This window comes from Sceloporus undulatus, chromosome 6 (assembly GCF_019175285.1).
Source record: "Sceloporus undulatus isolate JIND9_A2432 ecotype Alabama chromosome 6, SceUnd_v1.1, whole genome shotgun sequence".
NCBI lineage: Eukaryota > Metazoa > Chordata > Lepidosauria > Squamata > Phrynosomatidae > Sceloporus > Sceloporus undulatus.
The window spans coordinates 107,766,703-107,780,907 of NC_056527.1; the positions used below are offsets into that span (position 1 = coordinate 107,766,703).

Below are 14,205 nucleotides of genomic sequence, written 5' to 3' on the forward strand. Positions count from 1 at the left end.
ATGATGACCGTACCACCTGCTGAAATTCATTTTCTACACAACCATTGGCGTGCAGGAGCCCCCTCCAGTGTTTATTCTGTTAACTTCGTCTCCTGCGCCTTTGTAGGTTGTTTCGATGCTAGAGACGGTGAGGTCGCTCCCCTCTGTGCCTGCCAGAAATTTAACACTTTTGCGCCAGGAACTCTAATCGCAAAGATAGGCCTCCAGATAATGTCTCCACTCCAGCACCTCATCTGTGTTTCATGAAATAGGAGACGCTGAATTGGATAACATCAGTTGTACTGGAGAACAATGTTACCACATTCATCTGGTGGATGTAGCTGGTATATTCAACGTGATGCCAGTCAGGCTTTGAAAAAAAACCTGTCTGTTATGTGTCTTTAAGTTGACTGATCGGTAGTGGGATCGACCCTATCATACGGTTTTTCCTGGCAGAGGAGGCTGAGGACTCCTGCGCGTTGCCCTAAGGGTCCACCTAGTCGGGCTTGCCTCTCCACCTAGTGGGGTGCTGAACCCTGGTTCGTCGTCAGAATCTTTCATGCCCAATCGCGCCCACGCATCACACTGGGTGGCCTTGAACAACACAAAAAAATTGTGAAGAGGAGAAAGAATAAATAGGGAGTGACAACAGAATGAAGGCATTCAACACAAGCATCAAGGGATTGAACAGAAGTCCTCCAGCACCACCTTCTGGGAATAAATAATAAAATAAAATAATTTTGCAAAAAAGCATAGTGGATGCAGCTCACATCTTGTCCAGCCAATCAGTCCAGAGTAAGTGAACGCAGCCAGTGATATCATCAGCTTCTAGGCAATCGAGGAAAACTGACGGGAACTTACTCTCATTGTCCTGCCTTTCCAGCAGTGCTGGTCATCCAGAAGAGCAGCTAAGGTGATCCTAGTAGTGAACCTGGACCAAAACTCTTGCTGAAATTATTCTGTATCAGGAGTGGGGAACAAGTGACTCTTCAAATGTTGTTGGACTTTAACTCCCATAATCCTTACCACTGGCTATGCTGTTTGGAGCTGCAAGAAATTGCAATACAAGAACATCCAGTGCCACACATTCTCCACTCCCAGACAAGATCATTAATGCAATCCAAGATGTCTGGAGTTGTAGAGCTGTTGAAGGCACCCCACTCGTGCTGAGCATCTTTTCTTGCTATAGGCCTTGTACTGTAACCCCTAGTCTCCTTCCCCCCCCCAGACTAGTTTAAGTAGGCTTTTTTCCCCAGACAGTAGCAAAAGGGTGAACCCCCTTGCACTTGTGCATACACATGTTATGAACTGGGAAATATTCTCCTTTATCTTTTGAATTAGCAGCATCAAATAATGGTGCCAAGGAAATATCCCAAGAATACTTTGTGGGTTAGTGTTGTGGCCAACTTCCTAAACCCCTTTTTTCATGGACAGTACTTTTTTGGACAAGTGCCCCTCTGGCCCTCTTTCACAAGGTCCTTATGCCTGGTGCTCCCTTTGGATATGTTTCTCTTTTCTATTGGATGAGGGATTAACAGAAGTTAGGAAGATGCAGCAGGGTCGTCCTTGTATTTTGGACTGGGGGAAGGGAATGCCTTCCAGGGGCCAAAGTTCAATTTGGGAAAGGGCCCAGGGACTAATTCCAGTAATGGGCAAGTTTAAAGCTAGGCCAAAGCAACATGGGCAGGTTAAGACATAAATCTTGTATGTTTCTACAGTGCAACAACTTTCAGGCAAACCAAACTTTGCCAGCCTACAAACAAGAGCTTCCATTACATGCAAAACTCTGACTGCAAATGAGAGGTTCTGTTTGATGCAAACTTTATGGGGCTGCACACCAGATCTAATTTCAGCACAACACCTTCTCAAGCTTTAAAAATATCCTTGTCTCCATTTCCTAATATTGACGGGGAGAATGGCAGAAAATATATATGGTATATCCTAGCTCAATGGGGTTCTTCTGCTGATCGTTGTTATTTGCCATCAAGTACAGTTCAATTTATGGTGGCCCTATAAATGAGAGAGATCTCTGATTGTCAACTGCCCTGCTCAAGGCTTGCAGATTCAGCCTTATTTGATTTAATCATTCCACCTGTACTGTGGTCTCCCTCTTTTCTTACTGCCTTCCACTTTACCAAGCATTATCATCTTTTCAGTGAATCACATTCTTGTTTCATGATATATTCAAAGTACGACAGTCTCAGTTTCATCATCTTTGCTTGTAGTGAGAGTTCAAGTCTGATTTGCTCTAGACCCATTTATTTGCCATTTTAGCAGTCCATAGCATCCACAGAACAATTCTCCAGCATCACATCTGCAAGTATCATCTGCATATTTAAATTCTTGATATTTTTCTCTTCCCCAATTTTCATGCTGCTTACTCTGAGTCTACCCTGGCTTTCAGTAAGATGGTTTCTCCATATAAACAGATAGAAATGCAGATAGAAACAGACAGAGGAGTTTATCACACAGGAGGAATTTCTCTTAATTTTGAATGAAAAGAAAGTGGGGCCAGAACGCATTCACATAAAGCCGTTAGTTTAGCGAAATTAAGTGAATGCTCATTGCATTTGAACTGGCTCCCCATTGCCCAAAAATAGCATGCATGCCATTGCCCAAATTTGCGTGTGGCAGTCTATCATGCAATAACGGTGAAACCCCATGATTGCGCTCTGACTGACTTCCCATTGCCTGAATTTGTGTGTACTGGGTTATCACACAATAACGTTAAACCTTATGATTGTGTTTGGATTGCCATTGGATTATACTTCCAATTTCCCTTGTCTGATAAACTCCAGAGTAACATAAAATGCAGTTTTGCTGAACCCTCTTACCGATGGGAAATTGTTCTGTAAATCCATATTGTGTCCTGGCACAACGCCCAGAAAGGCTTGTACAGTGGTACCCCGGGATACGAAATGCCCGCGTTACGAAATTTCCGGGATACGAAAAAATTAAATAGGAAAAAACTGTTCCGGGTTACGTTTTTTTTTCCGGCTTACGAAAAAAATTTTGGTGCTTTTCGGCGCTTTTTCGCACGAAATCGCGGCTTTCCAGCGCTAGCGGCTATGGCTTTTTCGGGTTGCGAAATCTTTCGGGTTACGAACGGCGCCGCGGAACGAATTAAATTCGTAACCCGGGGTACCACTGTATGTGACAGTGCAGTCCCTTAACAGCTTGGATCCAAGCAGCAGCCCCAAAAAAATATTTTTCTACTCTCAGCAAGGGATAGGGCCTTTTCTGCAGTGGGTCCACATCTTTGGAATGCCTTCCTTTAGGCTGCATATATAACTCTTTCCTGGAATTTAGGAGGCTTTTAGAGATGTGTTTATTACAGTCTGCCTTTGGGTTAGTTGATTTTAAATAATTAGTGCTTCCCTTTTATTTGCTATATCTTATCAGTATATGTTTGTTGTTGTAGTTAACTACCTTAAGTTGATGTTGACTCATGGCGACCCTGTGGATAAGACATCTCCCTGTCCTCCACTGCCCTGTTTAGTTCCTGCAGATTCATATCCGTGACCTCCTTAATAGTGTCCATCAATCTAGCATGGGGTCTTCCTTTCTTTCTACATCCCTCTATCTTTCCTAGCATTATTGTCGTTTCCAATAAGTCATGCATTTTGTGACCAAAGTACGATGGCCTCAATTTGGTAACCTTGGCTTCCAGCGAGATTTCAGACTTCATCTGTTCTAGGACCTATTTGTTTGTTTTCTTGGATGTCAATGGTATCCTCAGCACTCTTTTCCTGCACCACATCTCTAATAAATGTATTTTCTTTTCATTCATTTTCTTGTCTAGCTCTCACATCTGTATAATGGGAATACAATGCATGTACATTTCTAACTTTAGCACATTGTTTATCTTTGCTCTTATATGTTACTGCTTTATTTTCATGATGTCCCTATTGAATATATTTATCGTGCTCTCCAAATGTCCCGATTTGGCAAGGACAGCCTCAATTAATCCCCTGCTGTCTCACTTTTTCAGCTGCTTTTAAAACGTCCCAGTTTGTCTCTCCTCCATTGCTGCAAATTGAGTTCAAAGTGCAAAAACAATTTGCATTGAAACATCTCCATGGGGCGGGGGTGGTGGAAACTTGCCCTTCCCAGTAAGCTCAGGCTGCTGCAGCCTCTCCTCTTCCACATTAGTAAATCTGGCCATCTTGACCACACTCTGGTATTGCTTGGTCATACTTGTCCATTTCTAGGAAATATTGGAGAGTATGCATTATTTGGGTCTGGCTATGTATTATAATCCAGTTAGAGGGTTTGTACTGTGCTCTGAAAAGTGAGCTACAAATCCATTTAAAACCAGGAGCAGCAGCACTCAGTTTGGAAGATATAAGAGGAAAAGCAAAATGCATGATCCTAAACACTTCCCAATTCATCTTGGATTGATTCTCTGTTTTCTTTTTTTCAAATGTACCCAACCTCTGGCCTCACAGACAGTGTCTCTGCCAGACCTTTTCCCCTGCGAAGCTAACAGTGCTCTCAAGTTTCTGTTTCCTGAAATTAAGATGAGACACAAAACTGCTAAACGCTTAAAAAGAAAGGTTTCTTTTCCTGTAATAGCCCACAAACAAAAAGATCCAGGGAAAATTACACAAACTCACTGCCATTCCAGGACCACGTTCTTTCTTCAATACTCTAATTAATTAATTAATTAATTTATATTATATTTATTTGTATCCTGCTCTTTCCCCAGAATTGGGACTCAGAGCGGCTTCACAACATTAAAAATAGTACAATTACACACAACTACACATAGTACATACACGTAAATGGAAATAAGAAAGAAAAAAGAAAATAGTTGTCAGTATGTGAATATTGTATATATGTATATATGTATTCTTTTTTTTTAACCAATAAAAATGTTCTAAAAAAAAAAAAATAGTACAATTAAAAACATAGAAAAAAGTACATTAAAGATACTCTAAGATAAAGAACAAAACTCTAAGATAATGAACAAAATCTACATGAGGGCTTTGGTGTACTTTTATTGAGCGAGGAGGCAATCCTTAATAGTTTCAGGGAAGACTTTTTGCGAGTCCTAGAACTTGAGCAAATTGTCAGTGTTACTAAGTGGAACTGAGATAGGGTTTGCAGTGCTGAGAGGCTTGGAAAGTTTGTAATACAGCCTGGGATGTGTGAGAAAACCATCTGGGGATGGTGGGAGTTGTAGTCAAACATTCTGGAGAGCACTGGAAGCTGGCAACACATACCCAGAGAAAGAACAAGGACAATTTATTTGTGGTGTAGCAGTTCATTTTGAGATCATAGAATAATAGAGTTGGAAGAGACCGCAAGGGCCATCCAGTCCAACCCCTTCCATGCAGGAACTCTCAATCAAAGCATCCCCAACAGATGGCCATCCAGCCTCTGTTTAAAGACCTCCAAGGAAGGAGACTCCACCACACTGTGTCTTCTACTGTGAACAGCCCTCCTCCTAATGTTGAGGTGGAATCTCTTTTCCTGTAGCTCGCACCCATTGTTCCGTGTCCTATTCTCTGGAGCAGCAGAAAACAAGCTTGCTCCCTCCTCAATATGACATTCCTTCAAATATTTAAACTAGGCTATCATATCATCTCTTAACCATCTCTTCGGTAGGCTAAACATACCCAGCTCCCTAAATCTTTCCTCATAAGGCATGGTTTGTAGACCCTTCACCATTTTACTCACTCTCCCCTGGACATGCTGCAACTTGTCAACATCCTTTTTGAATTGTGGTGCCCAAAACTGGACACAGTATTACAGGCAAGTCCTGACCAAAGCAGAATAGAGTGACCCTAATACTTCCCTTGATCTAGACACTAAATAAACTCCTATTGATGCAGCCTAGAATCGCATTGGCCTTCTTACCTGCCACATCACACTGTTGACTCATGTTCAACTTTGGTCTACTACTAGATCCCTTCTACATGTAATCTTGTTAAGTCAAGTGTTCCTCCCCCATCCTATATTTATGCATTTCATTTTTTCTGTCTAAGACAGTGCAGTGTTTTACATTTCTCCATGTTGAAATTCATTTTGTTAGTTTTGGTCCAGCTTTTTCATTTTTTAAGGTCATTTTGAATTTTGATTCTCTCTTCTGGGGTATTTGCTACTCCTCCTAATTTGCTGTCATCTGCAGATTTGATAAGCATCCCTCCTATTCTTTGATTCAAGTTGTTGATAAAGATTTTGAATAGCACTTTGCCCAGGACGGAACCCTGTAGTATGGAGAGTCTCATAATGATAGTCACCCACAGGGAGAATCCCATATTGTGGTGTCAGTTTGTATATATAAAAGACATTGCTCACCATTTCCAGTGGAGGTGGCAAACAATGCCACAGTCCCTGCTAAACAATAAATGATGGAAGTTTGACCCTGCAATTCTTGGATCCCACACACCCCAACCCTGTTTTGACCCACAAGAAAGCTAGTCCAATGTCATCCAAGCACAAGAAGTCTTCTGTGCTATACACTTAGATCTAGTGTCATCCTTTGAGCAGAAGCTAGTTTGGAATCATGAGCCCTGCTTAGAAGAATAAAGAAATTATATAAAGAGTCTATGATTCTATATACACTTGTCCCACTGCATTCTCTGGGTTTAGGGGCACAGGACCCCTGCGGATGTGAAATAAATGCAAATAACAAAAGCACTGTGTTTTTATGTGAGAGAACACCTGTCTAGGAATCTCTAGGCCCTCCAATGCAATTCTGTAGTTAACCTCTGCCAAAACACTGACCACAGAATTGCGCTGGAGAAGCTACAAAGGCCTAGTGGAGTGTTCTCTCTAGGAATCTCTAGGTCCTTCAGTGCGATTTTTGGTTAAAGTTGACCACAGAGATGCACTGGAGGACCTAGATATTCCTAGAGAGAACATATTAATAAAATCTGTGAATAATAAAATCTGCAAAAGTCAAAGCCTCAAATGTGGAGGGACAAGTGTGTGTATATGTGTGTGTGTGCTTGTGTGATATATATATATATATATATATATATATATATATATATATATATGGTTGACCCTCTGTTTTTGTGGGGGATCCTTTCCGGACCCCTCCCCCTGCAAAAATGGAGGCTTGAGAATATTCAAGCCCCACAGGCTTGAATGGGGAATGTCCCCATGCATGCGACCCGGGTGCGCATGCTGGGCACACGCATCATTGAGAATAACGGAGGTCTCCCCTCTGCGGATATTCAAAGTCATGGATCTGAGATCTGTGAATTAGGAGGGACAACTCTGTGTGTGTGCGTGTGCATGTGTGCGTGTATTATCTATATCTGTTTATTTATATTTATTTATTGGCTTTTATATGGGGTGGGTGTTTCTGATGATGTGTCTGTTTTTAATCTCAATTTTATACTGTTTTAACTGGGTTATCTTAATTGTGGTTTTTAAAAAGTGTTTTTAAAAGTGTTTTTGCCTTGTGAGCTACACTGGGTCCCTTTTTGGGAGAATGGCAGCATAAACAATGAAATATAAATATAAATAAATACATTACATTATATATACACACACACACATATGTAATGTTATATATGTGTGTGTGTCTGTGTATGCATATTTATCTATATCTATATCTATATCTATATGTTATATCTATATCTATATCTATATCTATATCTATATAACACCGTAGGAATAGCAAGTACATTTCTGTACTCCTTATTAGTTCACTTAAGCATTCCCTAAGCAGTTTACAATGTGTAAGTAACATGTTTTATATCTATCTATCTATAGCTTATATATATATGTGTGTGTGTGTGTACACACACACACATATATATACACACACTGGAGAGCTCCAGATGTTCCAGCTGTTTCCTCTCTATATGTGTGTATATACAGTGTGTGTGTGTGTGTGTGTGTGTATGTGTGTAATGGGATCTCTCCCCCACTTTCCTGTCTCGATAAGTTTCGTTTCTGGCTCTCCTTCCTAGCTTTTAGTCGCCCCCATAAAATCACTTTCGCTTTCCATTTCTCCCAAAGAGATGGATGAATGAGCCGAACAGACCCTATAAAAGGCCAGCGGAAGGAGCAGCTCGCCTCTAGTCTTTGCTTCCAGAAGCGAGCGAGGAAACAGCTGCAACATCTGGAGCTCTCCTCCAGTCGTTCTGCTGGGAGTAAGAAGAAAAGCAGGGAGCTTCCAGAGCCAGTGAGTAATGTACTAATAAAAGGATGGGGATCCTCACTGATCAGGGGTCTTTTGGAAGGGAGGCTTTTGGACCCCACAACAAACTCCAACTCCCAGAATTCCATAGCCATGAGTCAGTCAAAAGCGGTGGCAAACCGGGTTATTTCTCCCATGTAGAAACACAAGGGAGTCTAATATTCCTAGACCCTTTGGGAGGAGAACTTGAGGCTTTCCCAGATGTTGAAATAGAACCCAGAGCTTTGGGAAACTCCTTTTCCAAAGCATTTGTAGAGAGCTCTTGGAGCACCTTTGAGACTCACTGAAAGAAAGAAGTTGGGCAGCAGGGGCTTTGCTAGACTTCGGTCTACTTCCTCCTATGCCTTTGGATGCATCGGTCCAAATGCATCTGAGGAAGTGGACTGAAGTCTACACGAAAGCTCCTGCTGCCAACTTCTTTCCTTCAAGGTGAAGTTGAAAGCTTTCATGGCCGGCATAAATAACCTCATCCATGCATTTTGAGTTTGTCGTTTACACTTTGGAACCACATCTCTGGGAGTCTGGTTGCTCATACATGCCAGCCCTCAAATAAACATGGAGCCAACAATGTATTTGAAAATCATTCAAGGCATGCAGAGTTTAATCCCAAATTATCCTCGGTCTTTTCGGTTATTCATACTGCCAACGATGCGAAACGTCAATTATTCTGGGTTAAGTGGATTTTTTTTTTGGCCATCCTGCCCCACCCATAATTTAATCTGGTTCATTCAGGATGCATGTGAACAACAGAGATTCAACCCAGATTCATCCTGGATCACTTTCACCACCTGAATAGGGCTTCAATGCCTTTAAGAAGAACTTGGCTCTGGTCTAATCTGGCCACTTTCCTGCAGTTTGTCTTGTTTTGTAAGTGTAGGGAACTTTTGTTTTTACAAAGTAGAGGAGGCTCTTCCAACTCTGTTATTCTAGGATTCTAAGTTCTCCCTGAATTTGTAGTCCAGAGTGGTACAATTCAAAAAATCATTAACCCCCTTCTGCTACTAGTGTTGACCAAGTTTAGGATGAGAAATCTGCAGGTCTCAGGGCCAAAATACACTGCTGAAATAATCCAGTCTGAAACCACTTTAACTGCCCTGTCTCAATGGCCTGTTACAGACTGCCAAAATAGAGCTGCTTTGGGTCTCTTTGGAGGTATGCTATTTAGATGACGCATGGGTCCTAAGAGTCCGGAGGTTGCACCAAAGCCACACTCCATTCCTAAGCACTGGAGTGCAGCTTTGGTGCAGCTTCTGGATTCTTAGGATGCATGCATCATTTAAACAGCATACCTTCAAAGAGACCCGAAGCAGCTTTATTTTGGCAGTCTGTAACAGGCCAATGCTAGGCAATTCTGGAAACTGTAATTTTGTGAAACATTGAACATTCTGTGTTAGAGAGCTCTGGTGCCACAACAAACTACAATTCCCAGAATTCCCTAGCATTGAAGGTAAAGCAGTCTCAAACTGGATTATTTCTGCAGTGTGTGTTTTGGACCCCAGATATGTTTAGCTGGGCCATGGAGCTGGCACGCCAAACCTTCAATTCCCAACTCCTCTCTTTTTCTACTGTCAGACTCTGATTCCAACTTCTTCATAAATGGCAAATGTAGACTAATTAGTAACAACCGATACACTGTAGTAAAATGGTAGTACCAAGGCATTTCATCGCCACCACGTGAATTATTATCTGGCTACTTAGACTGAGAGTACAAAATATTAAGTATAAAATGATATGTTGGCCATATATTGTTATAATGTTATACAGTAGATGTTTATTCTGCAGCTGAAGTTGGAATCAATCCAAATTGTTTTTGATTCTAACACCAATAGTCCTGATGTTTAGGCTAAATTGTGCTGAATGAAATATAATTTATGTCACTGCAGATCTCCTGTCCCAATCTAGGATCTTCTGTACATGGAAAAGATATTCGAAATGATATTTTTTTCTAACTGGAAATGGAAAAGCGTTAGTCAGATGAATGTTTTGTTGATGCTGCTGTTAGCTTGCTTGTCGTATGCCGGAACCTGGGCCTCCTAGATCTGATTAACTAAAACTTGATCATGATTGAGTATGGCTAAAAAATATTGCGGCAAGTGTACAAAAATGAATAATAGACAGACGATTCCTCTGACAGCACTTGAAATACAAGTTTAGTTTCCCTTATCCAAAATGTTTGGGGTAAGAAGTATTTTGGATTTTAGACTGGGGTGTCTGTGTTTCAGAATGTCTGTGTTTACATCCTTGAGATAGTACTTCATTTATGATCCATATACACCTTATACACATAACTTGAAGGTAATTTTATGCTGAATTTTTAACAATTGTGTGCCTTCTCTAGTTTTCACTCAGACAACCTGAACTGTTTTCAAATTCTGGTTGCAAGTCAAAGCATTATTATTATTATTCAGCATTATTTATATAGCACTGTAAATGTACATAGCGCTGTACATAGAATCTTTTTAATAAGACGGTTCCCTGCCCTCAGGCTTACAATCTAAAAAGACCAGGACATAAAAGGAAAAGGGAATGAATGGTGGTGGAGAAATGGATCAGGTCCAGCATTTCTTCTCTCCCTCTGAGGCCTGGACCAAGGCAGATGGACTGGAGGGAGGGCTCTGCTTCTTATTGAGGGGTTGTTGTTGTTGTTTTTTTGTATCTGTTTATGTATTTCTGTGTAATTTCCCCTTGAAAATGATATTTTCCTTTCCTTTCCTTGCTTATGGTTCTCTTTTTGCCAACATGACTAAAACTTACAAGATTCTTGAACTCCCTTCTTTGTAAAACTAAAAGACATTACAAGTATTCTGTCTAGTCCATTCAGCTGGGAGAAAAGAGGGAAAGCAGAATCTGTGGTAGCTATCGTAAGTTTTTAGCCATTGCAGAGGCCTGAATTCTCTACCAACTTTGTGCAATGGACCAAAATTCTCCCCAAACTCTATGGTTTAGCTGCAGGAAACATCTTTCTATGGCCATTAGTGACTAATAGAAACCAGGGGTGTCAGAGAAGCACCCAGCGGTGTGCAAATGCCAAACAATAACATAGGTCCAAATCACACTTCAAAAATAATCCATCTTGAGACCACTTTAACTGCCCTGGCTCAATGCTAGGGGATTTTGGGGACTGGATTTTGTGAAACATTTAGCCTTCTCTGTCAGCTCTGGTGGCACAACTATAGTTCCCAGCATTCCCTAGTACTGAGCCAGGGCAGTTAAAGTGGCCTTGAACTGGATTATTTCTGCCGTGTGTTTTGGATCATAATTTGCAGAGCTGCTGGAGGCAGATAACCATTTTCTTTGAGTAGTGGTTTGAAAGGTGACTCATTCCTTGTTGTGGTATATGTTTCATTGCTCATATGCAGGTGTAGCAGGGCTTTGTGGTTTTGTTCTCACATAACCTCTTTGACCAGAGGCATTGTTAAACTAAAACAAACAAACATGTGCCTACGCTCCCTAGGAAGTAATGCCTTCTTTCAAACCACTTACACTTTTCTTAAAAATTAATGTTTGTCTCCAGGCTAAGTTGCCTAGTATACAATAAGGAAATCATATCATGTGCAAATTATATTGGTATACTTATATATTGAATTTCTTTTTTCCTCCCTTTTAATTTTCTGTAATTATCTCTCCCTTTTTGCAGGTTTGAGAATGTCTCAAGGGAAGAAGAAGAGGTAAGGACTGGGTGTGGCTGGGTAGGAGAAGCCAAAATGAGATTGTGAAGGGTGACAAAGTATTAGTGAAATGATGTGCTGACCAAAACAATCTGAGGTTTAATAACATTTTGTTTACTATATATTTGCTCTGAGTGTAGCTTCCACTTCACTTTCTAAAATTGTAGGTTCATCTTCAAATGGTTCTTCCTTCAATTAATCTGTTATCCTTTCATCTCTCTTATATATTCAGTATATTGTTTCATCTTTTTATTTGTTCTAGGTCATATAATGTGTTTACTCGCTGCTCATATAGCATCTCCACTCTTGGTTTGAATTTCCCTTTGATTTCTCAGATCTTGTGGGAAAGGTCTATTCTTTTTGTTGTTGTTGTTGTTTTGATATCTTCTATGTCTCTGCATTGACTATTATACTAGTTCTCCTTGTTCCTGCACACAAATCACTAAACAGTTGCATTCAGGATTCTGTCCTGTATTTCTGTCTCCCTTTTCTTCTGATCAGTCTTTAACTGCTTTAAGCATTTTATGTGTCGTCCATCGAGGCTTCTCTTTCTTTTTGGGGCCATTCACATTACCTTTTACACTGGTTTTGAAATCGATTCTTCCACGTGAAGTTCATATTGGGCCCGATTCTGTCACAATCCATGTCGAGGCGTGCACAAGGAAATGCCCCTTACCCCGGTGTATCCAAAATCGGGCTAAAATCCGTCTTTTCTCAAAAGACCCGGGTTCCGCTAAATGTGAACTTGCCCTCGATCATGATCAGGGCAAATTCAGGGAGGGTTTAAGGTCAGAGGGTGGGCAGAGGTCAGAGCATTCCCTCCCCTCATCGGAAGGGAGGGGGACGAGGAAAGAGCCAAAGGAAAAAGGGGAATCTGGATGCAAAGGGGGCAAAAGGGGAAATCAGGGTGACGAGGGCTGCAAAGGGCTGGCGGGGGGGGGAGATGGAGAAAGTGATGATGGAGGAGGACGAAGGAGCCGTGGAAAGAAGGGAGCCATGGAGGGCATCCTATAATGGAGCAGTAGGAGGAGGATGAAGGAGCCAGGGCAGCTCAGAGGGAGGTGAGGGTCGGAAGGGAGGAGGAGGAAGAGGAGGATTGCCCAAGGAAATAGGGCTGTGGGGCCAAGCTGGGGGATGTAAGGAAATGGATGCAGCAGAAACAGCCTCTTGACCATTTATGCACATGATTTTTTGGGTGTTTGCTTGTTCTACTTTCATTTCATCTTGCTCCTGGATTATTATTATTTGTGTTATATGCAGATGCTACAGTCAGAATGCCTGCACTGCATTTCCCTTTTATTCCCAATTGATTCCATGGGTCAGTTGGAACTGACAGGTCACTCTCCCTCAGCCTCAGTGGAAGGCAATGGCAAAGTGTAAGCAAGAGGAAAGGGGTCAGGTGAGGTCAAAGATAGGGCACGAATGGAGCTCCCATCAGGCACTTTCCTCCCTTTGTTATTTTTTTAAAATTAATTTTGACAAAATGTGCGCATATTTTGTTTTGCTTTTTCTTGAGGCAGATAGATAGATAGATAGATAGATAGATAGATAGAACGTGGCTGGCAGCTTGTTCCCTTTCCCTTTCATTTGCTGGCTTCCAGCAAAGGGGAAATGTTGCAAATAGGCTAGACTTTTTTTCCTTTGTGAATCAATCCAAAAATGCGAATGTTACATTTGTTGCTCTTGTCAATTAGGCAATTGGCAAAATGATACATGCTTTTGCAAGGAATTCAGGGGCAGCCCTGAATTACTTTTAAAAGCAAAAAAGAATGCATGGCAATCACATCCTTTTCTGGCATTTCTGAGGTGAGGAATTTATTATTATTATTATTATTATTATTATTATTATTATCATCATCATTACATGTGTAAGAGGCATTCTGGGGTGACAAGGAGTGGGGGATACAGGATGCATTAACTTGCATTTTGGGGCTGAAAATGGGGCCAAGGGCAGATCATACCCTGCGCTGACCCAAATGCCGCCGCCCCACACACACACAAAAGAGGTTTTAAATTTTGACAAATGTGCGCACTTTGGGGCATTTTGTGCATGGATCTTTTTAAAAAAGGAGGGGGGAAGCACACTTCCAATGCCCCTGCAAACATCACCTATGACGATTGCTTGATTGACAGCAGCTGCCCTCAAGTTAAACCCGATAAGGCATTCGGGTTAAAATGCCCCTCAATCATAGTGGGCACTCACTCACGGAGATATTGGGGGGGAGGGGCATCCGGATCTACCCAGTTTCACCCACGTTAACTGGGCCAGTGGGAATGGGGCCTGAGTCTGCAGATAGTGTCTTTTTGCATTCCACCTTAACAGTGGTTCAAAACAAACTGCAGAAATAACCCAGTTTTAAACTGCTTTAACTGCCCTGGCTCAATGGTAGAGAATTC

At 41.5% G+C, this 14,205-nt stretch overlaps 1 protein-coding gene across 1 annotated transcript in view; it reads left to right on the forward strand.

Annotated features, from left to right (window-relative positions):
• The first annotated feature begins 7,979 nt into the window (after positions 1–7,979).
• LOC121934602 (sacsin-like) overlaps positions 7,980–14,205 on the forward strand; it is a 30,858-nt gene continuing 24,632 nt past the window's right edge. The window contains exons 1-2 of the mRNA XM_042475223.1: positions 7,980–8,125; positions 11,778–11,808. Coding sequence (XP_042331157.1) covers positions 11,786–11,808 — 23 coding nt within the window. The 5' untranslated portion in view covers positions 7,980–8,125; positions 11,778–11,785. The remainder of the gene's footprint in view (positions 8,126–11,777; positions 11,809–14,205) is intronic.